Raw genomic sequence first — 18730 nt, forward strand, 5'->3', positions numbered from 1 at the left:
TCCAACCAATAATAGTATTCACATTTGATAAATAGACCTATTTCCCTCCAACTAACCCTGACATTAAATTAATAGTATTCCCATTTAATAAATAAACCTATTTTCCTCCCTTTAAATAGCCCCAGCAATAAATTAAATAGCATTTACATTTAATAAATATAACCATTTTCCACAACCATCCCAGGCATTAAATAATTCATAGTCACTTTTAATAAATAGACCTCATTTTCCCCAAACAGCGCCACATTCAATTAATAGATCCCAAACCACCCCAGCATTAAATTAAAGGTTCCAATCACCCCATCTTAACTGCGTAGGCCCCGCTATTAAATTAAATTGCCCCATCATCACAACACAAATAAAGAAGCAATACACACACACAATACACTGGCCCCTCACTCACACACACACACACACTCACAATACACTGGCCCCTCACTCAAACACACACACACACACACACACACACACACACACACACACACACACAATACACTGGCCCCTCACACACACACACACACAATACACTGGTCCCTCACTCACACACACACAATACACTGGCCCCTCACTCACACACACACACACACACACACACAATACACTGGCCCCTCACACACACACACACACACACACACACAATACACTGGCCCCTCACTCACACACACACACACACACACACACAATACACTGGCCCCTCACTCACACACACACACACACACACACAATACACTGGCACCTCACTCACACACACAATACAATCTATGTTTAGAAACCTTGTGTCCTTACACACACCTTTGTGCCAGCTAACATAGGAGGGCCACTGAATCTTGTGGAAAATTTTCTAAGTTTGGTGAACACAGCAAAAGATCATCCTCATATTGGGGTCTATTTATGACCCTTCTTTTTTTCATTTGATACTTTTCAATCCTTATCTCCTTGATAAGGATTGAAAAGTAACGGCTATGTATTAAAAAACTTCTCAGGGACAGCAGTACCGATAACCTGCTGTCCCTGAGATGTGACCTGATCATCGCAGTCTTTTCTCAATTGTAAAGGCTGCGATGATCTTCTCTTTTTTTTTTCTTTTTTGTTAGTGTGCATGCACCAACCGAAAACTTGGTGCATGTTCACTAACATCTTGGACAGCAAACTGTACGATAAGTGACAGGGAGGGATCACATGATCCCTCCACACATGCGCTGTGTCCAGCTCTGCTCTTTGGAGCAGAGCTGGACAGCGCAAAAGTTTTCAGATATGTTAATGTACGCCAACTTCAGATGGTGCCAGCTTCAGATGGCTCCAGCTTCAGATGGCTCCAGCTTCAGATGGCACCAGCTTCAGATGGCGTACATTAACATGTAAAAAAAGAGAAACTTTTCTGTATGAAGACTTTCCTACATAGTGGTTCTAAGCACTTCCCATACACTGTTATGGGGAGTGCTCAGAAAAACGATAGGAAATGCAAAGCAGCAGATATCTGAGATATCTGCTGTGATGCTTCAATAATACATAGTAATTTCATGGTAAAGCCCCGAAAACTGTAGTTTTTGGGAGTTTAGCACATGAAAAATGCTTGATAAATAGACCCCATTGTAAGAGTGTGGAGCCACCTGGTGGTTAAAGAAGGGCTAAGTATTTTGACAAAGCTTTGTCATGATCGTGGGGCTATCTGTGTAGCCCTGCAGGAGCTTAGTTCACGTTTATATAGTAGCACCCTGTATGGGAATGTAAACAGATACTGGATGCAGAGGAAAGCTGAAAAATCTACAACAAAGGTCAATTACAGATAAATGTGTCTTATTATCTAGTACATGCATTAATATTCTAGCAGGATTGTGTACAACAGGGAGAAGAGGATGTACCACAGCATTTATAGCCTTTACATACTGAATCAACCTGACACATCCACCACTCTTTTTTTACTGGGAAAAAGCGGGGTATTAGCACTGCTGCTTGTTTTATCAAACACCCCTTGTTTCAAAAGCCTTTGTAATACTGGAGTCTGTGGGACGAACCAATGAGAGGAGGGTCTCATCAGTTTGGGTTTGCAACATGCAGAATTTAGGTTCAGATGCCCATGACAAGTCCTGCACAAATATATGATGTTTTCAGGAATGTTAAGAAAAATTTCTTTTTCAGAACAATGAATAGTACATCCTAGTTTAAAAAAGTGTCCTCCAAACAGATGCCCAGGAACATCAGCAGAAAGGAAACAATAGAGCAGGTCCTTGTGGGGACACATTGTGCCAGCTAAGATTTGTGCAAATGCGCAGGGTTTCCAGACACTACCACAGTCATTACAGTCTCAGGGGAGACAGAGAGAGAGGGAACATTACAGATATTAGACAGTACGGGGGGTATTCAATTGTTATCAAAAAAAAAATTCCCCGCTGTGTTTAAAAAACCAATCTCCCGCGTGTTTTTGAGTTAGCGCATCGGGAAAACTCATGCAATTCAATTGAAAGAGGGAATGCTGCCCCGGCGCGTTAAAAATTGTGTTTGCGAGATTTTAGGGGAGTGAAGGGAAGTTTTAACACAGTCATGTACAACACAAAAAATAGGTTTTGTATACATTAGATTGCATTACACATTGATAATATCTACATTACAGTACTCTCTTTAGCATATTTTTTAATTGAAGTATTTTTTAACATACAATCCTCTATACCATGTCATAACACATTACTACATCGAAATTTCTACCAAAAACATACATAAATATAATAAATAGTATTTTTTTTTATTTTTATTTAATTATTTTTTTCACAAGAAAATCAACTTACACATGTCAGGCATTAGTGATAAACATAAATTTAACTTGTTTTCAACATTTTTACATGATTTAAAATACTTTTCAGAGGTTTTTTACTTTTAACACACCCCAAGGAGGTGCGAGATAAAACAGCATATTACCCTGTTTTACCCGCTGCGTTAAAAACAATTGAATAGCTTTTATCACGGCTGCCTCTCAAACACCCTACTCTTTCAATAGACTGTCTACTGGAGGGCGAGAGGACTGTTTCATGAGAAAAAACGTAGTGTTAAAAATGGAATTGAATTGCGAGTAAAGTTAACCCGCTCGAAAATGGTAAAAAATAGCGTTAAAATTACTTAACACGCTAAAAAAATAAAACTCACTGACAATTGAATACCCCCCTGCAGGTTTGATGCACTAACACACACATAGACACACATAGATGCCCTGAACTAATCATACAAAGCCAGGAAGAAAACTCTATAAATGCACATTCCTAACTCCTCTAGTCAACAACTTACTGACTGCAAAACACAAGTGTGTTGATGATTTATATAACATAATAAATAACCTTCATTTCTGTTAAATTAATCACTCACAATTAGAGATGAGCGGGCTCGGATTCCGCTAATCCAAGCCCACCCGAACAGTGCGGATCCGACGGGATCTGAGCACTGTTCGGGTATTTGCGGCACCAAAAAAAAATTAAACTGAGGCTCTGACGTCCAAGTCTCGCGTCGGATCTCGCGAGACTCGGATTGCATAAATTCCCCGCTAGCGGCCGTCATTTTCATTTGGGCTGTGATCAGGGTAGAGGGAGGTTGTAGGGTAGTGGTGCTCCTGCGTGATCAGTCCAGTTGTGGTTTATGCTTGTGTCCAGTGCTCTGTCCTTGCTGAGTCCAGTGGTCCTTTTGTCCTGTGCTCTGTCCTGCTGAGTCCAGTGGTGCTTTGTCCAGTGTCTGTCCTGCAGAGTCCAGTGGTGCTTTAGTCCTGTGCATTTTTGTGCTAAGTCCATAGTAATTGTCTAATTATTAAAAACTCCCCAAAAAAATTAAAAAAAATAAAATAAAAAAAAATTATACAAAAAAAAATAAATAAATATTAAAAAATAATTTAAAAAGTATAAAAAAATTCTAGAGCAATATATTATTGCAGTTCTGAAATATTAGTACTGCAATACCTACGTTGACTGTTTCTGCAGTCCCAAAAAATAGGAACTGCAATCTATATTACTACGTTCACTGTTTCTGCAGTCCAAAAAAATAGGAACTGCAATCTATATTACTACGTTCACTGTTTCAGCAGTCCAAAAAATAGGAACTGCAATCTATATTTCTACGTTCACTGTTTAAGCAGTCCAAAAAATAGGAACTGCAATCTATATTACTACGTTCACTGTTTCTGCAGTCCAAAAAAATAGGAACTGCAATCTATATTACTACGTTCACTGTTTCTGCAGTCCCAAAAAATAGGAACTGCAATCTATCTTACTACGTTCACTGTTTAAGCCATGTCTGTCCAACCTGCGGCCCTCCAGATGTTGTAAAACTACAAGTCCCAGCATGCCCTTCCAGCTATCAACAGGTTGTCTACTAGCAAAGCATGCTGGGGCTTGTAGTTTCACAACATCTGGAGGGCCGCAGGTTGGACAGGCCTGGTTTAAGCAGTCCAAAAAATAGGAACTGCAATCTATATTTCTATGTTCACTGTTTAAGCAGTCTAAAAAATAGGAACTGCAATCTATCTTACTACGTTCACTGTTGCTGCCAAAATAAAAAAATAAGGAAAATGTCCTGTCATCATCGAAAACAAGAGGTAGTGACGCGCTAGAACTCCACCCTGTATATGCTGCAGAGGATGGAGGAGCAGCCATCTGTACAGTGGAATTCAGACCAGTTGAAGGTGATATTGTGGCCCCGATACCAAATTGGGTATCGGGGCCACTTCACTACGCAGTCCAGATGGATGCGTATCAGATATTAAAGTACATTCACTGTTGCTGCCAAATAAAAAAAAAAAGGAAAATGCCCTGTCATCATCGAAAACAAGAGGTATTGACACGCTAGAACACCACCCTGTATATGCTGCAGAGGATGTAGGAGCAGCCATCTGTACAGTGGAATTGAGACCAGTTGGAGGAGGTATTGTGGCCCCAGTACCAAATTGTGTACCGGGACCACTGCACTATGCAGTCCAGAAAGCTACCTCGGTGCAACGTTTTGGACTAAAAACAATATTGTGAGGTGTGAGGTGTTCAGAATAGACTGGAAATTAGTGGAAATGAATGTTATTGAATGTTATTGAGGTTAATAATAGTGTAGGATGGGGAAAAAAACAAAAATATGGATTTTAGCGCTTTTTATGCTTTTTTAAAAATAAATCAGAACCCAAAACCCGAAATCAGAACCAAAACCTTTCGTCAGGTGTTTTGGCAAAACAAATTAGAACCCAAAACCTCAAGCTAATCAGAGCCCGGTGCACACCCCTACTCACAATCAAGTGTGAAGCGTTATGTATTCAGTAACATTTATTATATAACAGCAACACACCCGCACAGTGTATCACAAAATATGTAATAATAATTCACAGACAGATAACATTCTAGCAGGAATCCATGTATTGTATCACAGGTCATATTAATATAAAAATATAATATAAAAAATGCCTTTAGATTAACATGCAGAAAGTTCAGGTTACACTCACACAAGCTTGGAAAGGAAAACATTATGGGCCTGAGTCATTAAGGAGAGCAAAGCATAAAAAAGGAGTAACATTTGCACCTGGGCAAAACCATGTTGCATTGGAGGGGGAGGTAAATTTAAAATGTGGGGACAGATTTATAGTTGGGGTAGGGCATGTCCTAGATCAACTTTAAATTTCAGTGTAGTAATAAAGCTATTAAGTATTTGTGTGCTAGATGAAAAAACAGCCAGTATTTAACTTATGCACAAAATAATAAACTACTTTGCACCCCTTGTATTGTAACATGGTTTGTCCCAGAGAACATTTACCCATTTTTTGCCTTAATGACTCAGGCCCGACATGTCCCACGTAGATATAGAGGGCGCAGATTCTCTACTGAGACAATCCCCTCTCTGGTTAAAAAACTGTTATCCTTGGTGCACAATAACAACAGAACTACTCAGCACATTCCAGGTCACAGCGGTCTCCCACCACAGCCAGAGGGTGGGGACAGTTTGTAACACATTAGTGCGTCCAGAACCATCAGCAACACATTTAAAAATACACTTAGCACATTCTGTGGACATGAAATAAAATAAGAGAATAAGTTCTCACAGCGAAACGCGTTGGGTTTTTAGCTGTGTGTGACATTACCTGTGGAATCATAATATAGCAAAGTTCATCCCTTTAACAATATACAAATGACTGCCTAACAATTCATATCGATCGGCCAATCCGATGGGAGGGGGATTTTTTAATAGCTGATTATTCCTGACAGACAGACAGCTATTGGCTGCCTTGTTTCAGGAGGGCATTGAAATCTACTTATACAGCCGAGCAGAGAAATATCAGCATTTCAGATTATTATAATCACATATATTTCAAAATAATTTAGATGTCTAGTAGATAGCATTAGTCCAACAATCCCTTTTTATCTTTCTACAATTGTGAACAAACAGTAATAAAACAATACTGGGTAATACATACATACGTAGAGGTAAGAGAGCCCTGCTCGCAAGCATACAATCTATAGGAAAATGGTTTGATACACAAGGGTAAGTGCTACCTCATATTGAATATTTGTCCAGCTAGAATGCAAAGGTTACAAAGTATTTAGTGGGCTGTATGCTCAGTCACACAGCAATGTTGGTCAGAGGGTTGATGTCTTGTGTTAGCTGTGTAGAGGGAGGTAATAGGGTAACCTAAGGAGATTAAGAGGAATATTATAAGCTTGTCTGAAGAGCGGTGGCTTAGTGGTTAGCACTTCTGCCTCACAGCAATGGGGTCATGACCTTATCTGAGTGGAGTTTGTATGTTCTCCTCATGTTTGCGTGGGTTTCCTCGATGTGCTCCGGTTTCTCCCACATTTCAAAAACATACTTGTAGGTTTATTGGCTGCTATCAAATTGACCCTAGTTTCTCTCTGTCTGGCTGTCTGTGTGTGTGTATGTTAGGGAATTTAGACTGTAAGCTCCAATGGGGCAGGGACTGGAGTGAGTGAGTTCTCTGTACAGCGCTGCAGAAATTAGTAGCGCTATATAAATAGCTGATGATGATGATGATGAAGAGGTGGGTTTTCAGAGAATGCTTGAAGGTTTGAAGACTAGGGTAAAGTCTTGTGGTACGAGGGAGTAAATTCCCTAAAATAGGTGCAGCCCGAAAAAAGTTCTGTAACCGAAAATGGGAGGAAGTGATGAGAGTGGAAAAGAGATGCAGATCTTGTGCAAAACGGAGGTGTCTAGTTGGGAGATATTTTGAGACAAGTGAGGAGATGTATGTTGGTGCAATTTTGTTGATGGCCTTGTATATTAGTAGAAGAAATTTATATTGGATTCATTGAGAAACAGGCAACCAATGTAGAGACTGACAGAGTGACTCAGCGGACGAAAAACAATTTGCAAGGAATATCATTCTAGCCACGGCATGTAAAATAGATTGTAGAGGCTCGAGTCTGATTTTGGGAAGACCAGTAAGGAGGGAATTACAATAGTCGATGCGGGAGATGATGAGTGCATGAATTAATGTTTTTGCAGTGTCTTGTGTGAGATATGTACATATTCTGGAAATGTTTTTCAGATGTATTAGCATGATGTAAATATAGAGTTGATGTGGGGAACAAAGAATAGTTGCGAGTAAAGATTACACCTAGGCAGCGAGCTTGCGGGGTGGAATTTATGGTCATGTTGTCAACAGAAATAGAAATGTCAGGCAGGAAGCTTCTACTGTTGGGTGGAATATTATTAATTCTGTTTTTGTAAGATTGAGTTTGAGTTGGCGAGAGGACATCCAAGATGAAATGGCAGAAAGACAGTCAGTAACGCGAGACAACACAGATGGTGAAAGATCAGGAGAGGATAGATAAATTTGTGTATCATCCACATAGAGATGATACTGAAATTCAAAAGAGTTTATTAGTTTTCCAAGAGAAGTGGTGTATATAGAGAATAGCAGAGGACCTAGGACTGAGCCTTGTGGTCTCCAACTGATAAAGGAAGCGGAGTGGAGGTTGTTCCAGGGAAATTAACACAAAGAGAGCACGGTGGCATAGTGGTTAGCACTTCTGCCTTACAGCACTGGGGTCATGAGTTCAAATCCCGACCTTGGCCTTATCTGTGAGGAGTTTGTATATTCTCCCCGTGTTTGCGTGGGTTTCCTCCGGGTGCTCCGGTTTCCTCCCACACTCCAAAAATATACTGGTAGGAATTGGCTGCTAACAAATTGACCCTAGTCTGTGTCTGTCTGTGTGTGGTGTGTGTTAGGGAATTTAGACTGTATGCCCCAATGGTGCAGGGACTGATGTGAGTGAGTTTTCTGTACAGCGCTGCGTAATTAGTGGCGCTATATAAATAAATGGTGATGATGATGATGATGAAAGGCAGTGTCTTGAAGACCTAGGGATAGCAGAATCTGTATGAGGAAATAGTGGTCATCGGTGTCGAATACAGCAGAGAGATCCAGGAGCATTAGAGGAGAGTAAATCACCTTTATTTTTAGCCATGATCAGATCATTGACAACCTTGGTCAGTGCAGTCTCTGTAGAGTGTTGACAGCGAAAGCCTGATTGAGGAGCATACAATAGATTGTTTGCAGAAAGGAATCGTGTGAGGTGAGTGTGGGCAATTCCCTCAAGAAGTTTGGAGGGGGACGGGAGCTGGGAGATGGGATGGTTATTTGTGAGAGAGTTTGAGTCAGAATTTTGTTTTTTTACAATAGGATTAATCACTGCGTGCTTGAATAGTGATGAAAAGATACCAGTGGAGAGAGATATATATTACAGATTTTAGTTAGAGGTGGAATGAGCACATGAGACAAGAACCTACCAATTTGTGAGAGTATTGGATCAAGAGGACAGGAGGTAGAGTAGGAAGATAAGAAGATAGTAGAAACTTCCTCTTTATTTGTGGGATCAAATGACTAGAGGGTGTCAGAGGATGCTGGGAAGGAATTGAACTGATTGCTTGTCGAGGGAGATGATATCATTTCTATTCTGATCTTATCAATCTTGTGCTTGAAATAGGAGGCAAGATCCTGGGCACTGATGTTAGTCGGAGGGTTTGGGGTGGGAGGATTGAGAAGATGTTAAAAAGGCATTTGGGGGTTAGAAGCCTGAGCATAGATGAGAGATTGGAACTATGATTGTTTAGCAGTGTCCAGAGCATTTTGATAGGAGTGGTAGATGGCAGTATATGAGCTGAAATCCTTAGAGGTACAAGATTTGCGCCAGTCTGTTTCAAATACATTTATTACAGACATATCTATTAATACTTATTTTTATTTTCCTTTGTTATTGTTTAATGTTAAGGTGGTGAAGGCTCCGGTAGTGGTGATGATGGTAGTGACCTAAACATAACATCAAGCAAATATTCAAATAAATCCGTCCAGTATATAACAGAAGTAATAGTTACAGAAGAAGTTGCAATCATTCTTTCTGGCCAATTGTGGACCATAGTTGTACCATCAGTGTACACCCTGGTGGTCATTGTGGCTCTGCCTCTCAATGTAATGGCCATCATCATGTTCCTGGTCAAGATAAAAGTCCGGAATCCAGCGGTAGTTTACATGCTGAACCTGGCGGCTGCTGATGTGCTCTTTGTTACTCTGCTGCCGTTCAACATCGCTTATCGATTCTCCGGGAACAACTGGCTGATTGGAGATGGAATGTGTCGCTTCTACACTGCAGCGTTTTACTGTAACATGTACTGCTCCATCCTGCTCATGACCAGCATAAGTGTGGACAGGTTCCTGGCTGTGGTGTATCCAATACAGTCCCTTTCCTGGCGCACAATGAGCCGAGCGTGGCTGGTCTGTTCCTGCATCTGGATAATATCCATAGCGGGCACTGTGCCACTCCTCCTAAGAGAACAAACTGTATATATTGCCGCTCTGAATATCACAACGTGTTATGATGTGCTGGACTCTAAACATTTTCTCAGCTTTTACATTTACTATTTCACCACTTTTATGGTAGTTTTCTTTATTTTTCCTTTAATCATTACAGTTTTCTGTTACATTGGAACCATCCGAAGTCTGAGCTCCTCAAAAACTGAGAGCACATATAAGAAGTCTCGAGCTGTGTTACTGATGGTGATTGTGCTTTGTGTTTTTGTACTTTGTTTTGGACCAACCAACGTCATCTTTTTAATGTATTATTTGCATTTTCATCAGCTTGTCAATGAAAGTCTGTATCTTGCCTACATCCTCTGTGCTTGTATTAGCAGCATCAGTTGCTGTCTTGATCCTCTTATCTATTACTATGTGTCCTCCCAGTGTCAGAGATATGTGTACAGTTTGCTGTCTTGTAACAAAGGTGGTAAATTACCATTAGTAAAACAGCCGACAAATTTACCCCCCCTACTGAAAGGACTCTAATAAACCTAATTGTATAATTATAACTGCATATTATTGCTTTCAAGTATATGTCACAATATGATTTTAAAGAAGAATTCTAATAAATATGAGTCTTCCACACTTCCCAATATAAGTTTGGTGGGTCCACTTTCCTGGCACCCTCTCCCTTACCTTACAATCACTGCTTTCACTGCCTCCATCTTCTGATCCTCGTAGGGAAAGAGAAGAATCAGTTGTCAACAAGTATATACCCTGACGGTTTCACCTGCTCAGACACAGAATCTGTCCAACTGTCCAATCAGCTGTCACTTTCAGTCACACTCCCTGTTGTCACCTGTTGGAACCTTACCTGTCCTACCCTTGTAAGACTGTGAGTCTCCAACCTCATCAGTGTCATCTTACCCCTGTACCTGTCAGATTCTTGTTGCTGACATCTACATCTCTATGACTGCCTATTCAGCAAGCCTGCGCCTAACCTCTGTTTCTGACCTTTATTCTGCTGATGTTGATCTCTCAGATCTGTTGGTTTGTTACTTGGCTTGTTAGACTACGTTTTGCCTCATGATGGTGGAAGATTGAGCAATACTGATTAGAAAGTATAGTTAGAGGATCAGAGAGCCCCTGAGCACCGGAGAGCACATTTAGCTTTATGGGAAAGAGGATGATAAAGATGAAGACTACAACTAACCTGGCTACAGCTGCTAATCTACTGGTGACACTAACAGACATTGTAAGGCTCAGGGAATGGTGGCTCCACCTTCTGTTCAAGAGGTGATTGTGATGTATATGATGGGTTTTTGGGAGAGACCCACTCTGGACCTCTACCCAGGCAAAAGGATTTCTGGGATCTGGTACTCCATATTAAGTGGGGTTCTTCTTTCAACATGTTAAGATCAAACACAATCACACAAATACTTAACTAAGTTACTTTTTTGGGCTGCTAACTGACCTATTCAGAATAACTGCCATGTTCAATACCTTGTATACTTTCACAGCCGCATTAGAGAGATCTCAGGCACTATGGTCCAGTTAAAAAAATATTAACATTTAAATCCATTCACAAATTGATGTCCACACTGAGCATAAAATAATCTTCTTTTTAGTGACTTCTAATGTTCTTCAAATTACAGTCTCCATCAAAGAATAAGAATAGATTCTGGTAATGACATCACCTACAAAGAATTTTGCACATACGTTAAATACTGTCTGTTTTTTCATTAAAAAAAAGTCAGTATTTAATTTATGTGCAAAATAAAAAACTAATTTGCACCCCTTGCATTGTAACATGGTTTTGACCAGGAGAATTCTTGGAAGGAAAGGATTCCTTAAATGATAAAATGGGCTGGAGAGTGATGAAAAGTAACATGGCTGATACATACTGATCTTCATTCTCACAGAATATAGACTTCTGATAATACTTATTATTATTATTATTATTATTATTATTGTTATATATAGATTATTTTTAGTTGTGTATCTTGTCTTTCGAAAAAATAATTACCAGTGGGTTCCCAAAATGTAACCTGTACTACACATACATGTATAGGAAATGTACATGTAACCCTGTAATTTGCTGTATGTCTGTATTACTTACATTGGGAGATATATATGAATACCCGGCCTCACCGCGTAATAATTAATTACTTTCTGCTCTGCTTACAATAAAGGATCTCAAGTTATTCAAATCCTTCTAAAATTGTCTCATTATTATGCCTGACAGTATCTACATTCCTGTATTGTACAATGCAGTATATTATAAATTATAAACAGCGTCAGAAATGTATTACTAATTTACTGTCACTTTTATTTACATATTTCTAGTATATGAATATTTGGGGTCTATGTACTAATTTACAGAGAGCCACAGTGTCCATTTTTGGAGGACAGTGGAGCCATATGTAATATATGATTATTACATGTGCATGCCAGATTGAAATGATTCATCTCATTCTTCTCTATATCTCCACCCAGACTCCACCTCTGTGCCAAAAGGAGTGTGGTACAAAAATTAGATTGTAAGCTCCATTGGGTATAGACTGACATGGATAGTTAAATATTCTCTGTAAGAAGCCATTAATAATAAAAATAAAAATTATTATTATTTTTTCATGTATTTATAAATGGCACCAGCGTACTCCATAGCCCTTTACAAGTGGGAACAAAGACAGTAATTATTATTATTATTATTATTATTATTATTATTATTATTATTGTGACAGGATGGACCGCCTATGCCACACTGTCTGTTGTTGCTGGGAACCGGCTGGGCTTACTTTGCCACCGTTCACTTTCATTATCCCAAATGCGCCCTCTAACAGCAGTAGGAGGGGCTTACAAATGCTGCCACCACTGGACTCCTTACCGGCATCCAGTACCGGGTTTCTTCTGGGTAACTGATGCTGCGAGTGTACCCCGTTACTGGTGTACCTGGGCTGGTACCCCTGACCTCTTCCTATAGATCAGGGTTGCTGTGGATGGATCCCCCCTGGCCTATCACACTGGCCAGAGTTGCTGGGTAGCACTCAGAGCGGTGGTACCGGAAAAGCTGGAAAAACCTCAGAAACAGGCGGGAACAGATTATATTTTGGGTCTAATCTGTAGGTCACAGGATTTTCAGCATAGAAGATATTTTAAAGCAGGTCTTTGAAGCAAGTGATGTTTATTTGCAGTCACACTGATTGGAGGTACCAATGCTAAGGTCAGATGAAATCAGAATCACAACTTTTAATACAAAACAGGTCTGAGCTATTTTTAGAATTAGGATGTAACCTGTTTACCAAAACATGGATTTACCTGCAATGCAAAGCTAAAAATATATACACTTATCTGTGATATCCTAAAACCTTGTTGTGATTTCCTGCATCTTATTTCAGAGGCAGGAAATCTACTAGTAAGTCAAAGGGTCTAATTAACATGAATCCTTTCTTCAGACAGTTGCAAAATACAAATTCCCCCCCAAAAAAGGTATAAACCCCAAACAAGCCATTTCCCCACATCACAATACAGAAATGACTTCTATCCACAAAGGCTTATTGTATCAGCAAGGTTAAACAAGAAACAAATTTCTTCCCCTTGTCTCAGAAATAAGGATTTCCTATGTCAAAATATACACAATATCAAAAATATGTGCATTGGCAAGTATATAAATAAGCGCCCTGCGCTATTTCCTTTAGATAAATTTATACCATAAGTTATTTTATAAGTGATCCAGTCACAATTATTATTATTTTTTTATTTATAAGGCACCACAAGTTCCGTAGTGCCAGATACAGAGGCAAGTAACAAATAGATGAGGTAATACGCATAAGTAGCACAGTTGAGTGTGAGTAATGCTATGGGAACTTTTGCAGAGTGCAGCAAAATACATGACAGGATGTATTAGGGTATTATCAGACGTGGGACAATAGGTAGAGAGGGCCCTGCCTGTGAGAGCTTACATTCTAGAGGGAGGGGTGGTGAGAGACAGCAACTGCGAGAAAATGGAGATGGCGGGTGAGGAAGAGGAGGTGATGGATAGAATGGTTAGGAGGTAGTCGGATAGGCGAGCTTGAAACATGTGTTTTGAGTGAGCGTTTGAAGGACTGAAGTTTGGGGAAGAGTCGAGTGAGGCGGGGTAGGGAGTGCCAAAGATTAGGGGCAGCACGGCAGAAATCTTGGAGTTGGGCAAGGGAGAGTGTAATGAGAGGTGAATTAAGGCAGAAATTAGAGGCGGAGCGGAGTGGTTGGGTAGGTATACACCTCGAGACAAGATTAGAGATGTAAGGAGGAGAAGTGTTGGTAAGGACTTTAAAAACGGAGGTAGGAAAACCGCACCAGGTCTAAATATTAGGGATGTGCACCGGCGACTTTTGGTGTCTCGTGTTTTGTGTTTTGTATCCGGATTTTCGCAATGTTTTGGGTTCGGATTTGTTTTGCAAAACACCTGCCGAAAGGTTTTGGTTCAGATTTAAGGTTTTGGATTCGGATTTTTTTTGAAAAGCATAAAAAGTTCAAAAATCAAGTTTTTCGGCTTATTTTAACTCCTACGCTATTATTAACCTCAATAACATTCAATAACAATCATTTCCACTAATTTACAGTGTATTCTGAACACCTCACAATATAGTTATTAGTCCAAAACGTTGCAACAAGGTATCTTTTTGGACTGCGTAGTGGAGTTGTCCCCACAATATAATAAGAAAACCATCAACTGGTCTGAATCGCACCGAATAATGTACCTGGACTGCGTAGAGGAGTGGTCACCACAATATAATTTAAAAACCCTGAACTTGTATGATTCGCACCAATAAATGTATCTGGACTGCGTAGGAGTGGTCCCCACAATATAATAAGAAAACCATCAACTGGTCTGAATCGCACCGAATAATGTACCTGGACTGCGTAGAGGAGTGGTCACCACAATATAATAAGAAAACCATCAACTGGTCTAATCGCACCGAATAATGTACCTGGACTGCGTAGAGGAGTGGTCACCACAATATAAATTAAAAACCCTGAACTTGTATGATTCGCACCAATAAATGTATCTGGACTGCGTAGAGGAGTCGTCACCACAATATAAATTAAAAACCCTGAACTTGTATGATTCGCACCAATAAATGTATCTGGACTGCGTAGAGGAGTGTTCACCACAATATAATAAGAAAACCATCAACTGGTCTGAATCGCACCGAATAATGTACCTGGACTGCGTAGAGGAGTGGTCACCACAATATAAATTAAAAACCCTGAACTTGTATGATTCGCTCCAATAAATGTATCTGGACTGCATAGAGGAGTGGTCACCACAATATAAATTAAAAACCCTGAACTTGTATGATTCGCTCCAATAAATGTATCTGGACTGCGTAGAGGAGTGGGTCACCACAATATAATAAGAAAACCATCAACTGGTCTGAATCGCACCGATTAATGTACCTGGACTGCGTAGAGGAGTGGTCACCACAATATAAATTAAAAACCCTGAACTTGTATGATTAGCACCAAAAATGTATCTGGACTGCGTAGTGGGGTGGCCCCGGTACCCAATTTGATACCGGGGCCACAATAAAATAAATACACCCTCAACTGGTCAGAATTCCACCAAACAAGTATCTGGACTGCGTAGTGCGGTGGCCCCTGTACCCAATTTGATAGCGGGGCCACAATAAAATAAATACAACCTCAACTGGTCAGAATTCCACCAAACAAGTATCTGGACTGCGTAGTGGGGTAGCCCCGGTACCCAATTTCATACCGAGCCACAATAAAATAAATACACCCTCAACTGGTCAGAATTCCACCAAACTAGTATCTGGACTGCATAGTGGGGTGGCCCCGGTACCCAATTTGATAGCGGGGCCACAATAAAATAAATACACCCTCAACTGGTCAGAATTCCACCAAATAAGTATCTAGACTGCGTAGTGGGGTGGCCCCGGTACCCAATTTGATACCGGGGCCACAATACCTCCTCCAAGTTCCAAGTCTAGTGTTTATAACATCTTAACACTACACTAATTCTAGCACGTCAAAACCTCTTGTTTTAAATAATGACAGGGCATTTAACTTTTGATTTAATTTATTGAATTTGTTGGCATTTTCTTTTACTTTTTGAACATGGCAAACGACTGTTGAATGGTCACATAATGCCAAAAAAATTGGTTGCAAGATGGAATTGTCCTTGGGCCCTCCCACCCACCCTTATGTTGTTGAAATAGGACATGCACACTTTAACAAACCAATCATTTCAGCGACAGGGCCTACCAAACAACTGTGGCTGAAATGATTGGTTTGTTTGGGCCCCCACACCAAAAAAGCTAATCGTCTCTCCCTGTACAAACTAAACAGGCTCTACTGAGGCAAGATGTCGTCCTCATCCTCAACCCCTGATTCCTCTCCCCCTACAGTGTGTACTTCCTCCTCCTCACACATTATCAATTCGTCCCCGCTGGACTCCACAACCACAGGTCCCTCTGTACTATCTGGAGGGCAGTGCTGTACTTCATTGAGGAATTGATTATTCATTTTTATAAACATCATTTTTTCAACGCTGTGAGGAAGCAACCTCCTTCGCCGCTCACTGACCAGGTTCCCCGCTGCACTAAAAACTCTTTCCGAGTACACACTAGAGGGGGGACAACTCAGGTAAAATAGAGCCAGTTTGTACAGGGGCTTCCAAACTGCCTTTTTTTCCTGCCAGTAACAATATGGACTGTCTGACATGTCTATTTGGATTGTGTCAGCAAAATAACCCTCCACCATTTTTTCAATTGTGACAGCATCTAATGCAGCGACAGTAGACATGTCTGCAATGGTTGGCAGGTCCTTCAGTCCGGACCAGATGTTATCAGCATCCCCGCCAGCGCCTCTTTTAGGAAAACTGAGCTTTTTCCTCGCAGCCATAGATGTGGAAAAAAATGAGGGTGGAGCTGTTGGCATGTCACGGTCCTCTTCAGAGGACAATCTCCTGACCAGCAGGTCTTTGCACCGCTGTAGACTTGTGTCCGCCGGAAACAGAGACACAACATATGCTTTAAACCGAGGATCGAGCACGGTGGCCAGAATGTATTCCTCTGACTTTAAAAGAGTGACCACCCTCGGATCCTGGCAAAGCGTACGAAGGGCTACATCCACAAGAGCTACATGCTTGGTGTAATCGCAATGGTTTACCAGCTCCTCCCTCACTTTCTCCAGCTGATTCTGCAACAGCCTGATCAGGGGAATCACCTGACTCAAGCTGGCAGTGTCGGAACTGACTTTTCGTGTGGCAAGTTCAAACGGCTGGAGAACCTTGCACAACACGGAAATCAGTCTCCACTGTGCTTGACTCAGGCGCATCCCCACTCCTTTGCCTATGTCGTAGGTGGCGGTGTAGGCCTGAATGGGCTTTTGCTGCTCCTCCATCCTCTGCAGCATATAGAGGGTGGAGTTTCAGCGCATCACAACCTCTTGTTTGAGGTGATGGCAGGGCAGGTTCATGGTTTTTTGATGTGCCTCTAGTCTGCGGTAGGCACTGGCTGAATGCCGATAGTGTCCAGCAATTTTGCGCGCCACCGCAAGCATCTCCTGCACACCCCTGTCACTCTTCAGGTAATGCTGCACCACCAAATTAATGGTGTGGGCAAAACATAAGACGTGCTGGAAATTGCCCATATTTAATGCCCGCACAATGTTTCTGGCATTGTCTGACACCACAAATCCCCATGAGAGTCTAAGTGGGGTAAGCCACTGGGAGATAATTTCCCTCAGTTTCTCTAATATGTTGTCAGCGTTGTGCCTCTTATTAAAGCCTGTAATACACAATGTTGCCTGCCTTTGCACGAGCAGCCATTTTGTAGATGCTGCTACTGAGGCAGCTGTTGCTGCGGAAGGGGATGCATCTACCTCGTGGGCTGTCACAGTCATATAGTCCTTCGTTTGCCCAGAACCACTTGTCCACATGTCTGTGGTTAAGTGGACAGTGGGTACAACCGCATTTTTTAGAGCACTGAGGACACTTGATCGTACTTCTCTGTACATCTTTGGTATCGCCTGCCTAGTGAAGTGGAATCTCGACGGGATTTGGTACCGGGGACACAATACCTCCATCAACCCTCTAAATCCCACTCCACTGATGGCGGACACCGGGCGCACGTCTAACACCAACATTGCAGTTACAGCCGCAGTTATACGCTTTGCAATAGGGTGACTACTATCGTATTTTGTGGTCATGGCAAACGACTGTTTGACGGTCAATTGTTTTGGGAAAGACTTAGTGGTCTTACGACTTCCCCTCTGGGAAGATGACCGACTAACAGCAGCAACAGCAGCAGTGGCAGTAGTAGGTGTACCGCTGCAGGATTCCTAGGATGAATCCCGTATTGAAGAGGACTCAATCTGGCTGCTGACTTGGGCTGCAGGACTGAATCTGATGGAGATCGTGGAGGAAGTTGACGAGGAGGGTGTTGCTGGTGTGTATCCAATTGGACCACGGGATTTAGGTGTCCCTGTACCGATGATGGTCCTAGCCCCAGTTCCTGAACTAACCACTGAACTATGAAGGTTATTCAGGTGACGTATAAGGGAGGATGTCCCTAGGTGGGCAAGATCCTTACCCCTGCTTATTTGAGCTTTACATAAGCTACATATGGCCATACATTGGTTGTCCGGAATTGGATAAAAATAACTCCAGACCGAAGAGGTGCATTTTTTAGTCTTCTGACCAGGCATGACGATGGGCTTTTTCATCCCATGGACATCAGCTGTTTCCCCCCCTGGTGCCTCATTTACAATAACCACATCACCATCCTCATCATCAAGTTCCTCCACAGCGCCAGCTACATCATCAATAGCCTCCTCCCGAGCCACCTCTTCCCGTACAGTGATGGGAAGGTCAGGCTTGACAACCACAACACCCTTGGACTCGCCTTGGGGATTTGTGATAATTTCTCTTTAGAAGGCAGAGTTGTTTGCTGTTTTGTTGCT

At 41.4% G+C, this 18730-nt stretch overlaps 1 protein-coding gene across 3 annotated transcripts in view; it reads left to right on the forward strand.

Annotated features, from left to right (window-relative positions):
- LOC142097491 (proteinase-activated receptor 1-like) overlaps window positions 1-18730 on the forward strand; it is a 310042-nt gene that overhangs the window by 164658 nt on the left and 126654 nt on the right. For 2 of the 3 annotated variants that reach the window (XM_075179407.1, XM_075179661.1), the window contains one exon: window positions 9240-11970. The exons of the other annotated variant lie outside the window; for it this stretch is intronic. In XM_075179407.1, coding sequence (XP_075035508.1) covers window positions 9240-10306 — 1067 coding nt within the window. In that variant the 3' untranslated portion in view covers window positions 10307-11970. Of the gene's footprint in view, window positions 1-9239; window positions 11971-18730 lie in introns of those variants that run through there. 3 annotated transcript variants of the gene reach the window in all.

Source organism: Mixophyes fleayi, chromosome 1 (genome assembly GCF_038048845.1).
Source record: "Mixophyes fleayi isolate aMixFle1 chromosome 1, aMixFle1.hap1, whole genome shotgun sequence".
In the NCBI taxonomy this organism is placed as follows: domain Eukaryota; kingdom Metazoa; phylum Chordata; class Amphibia; order Anura; family Limnodynastidae; genus Mixophyes; species Mixophyes fleayi.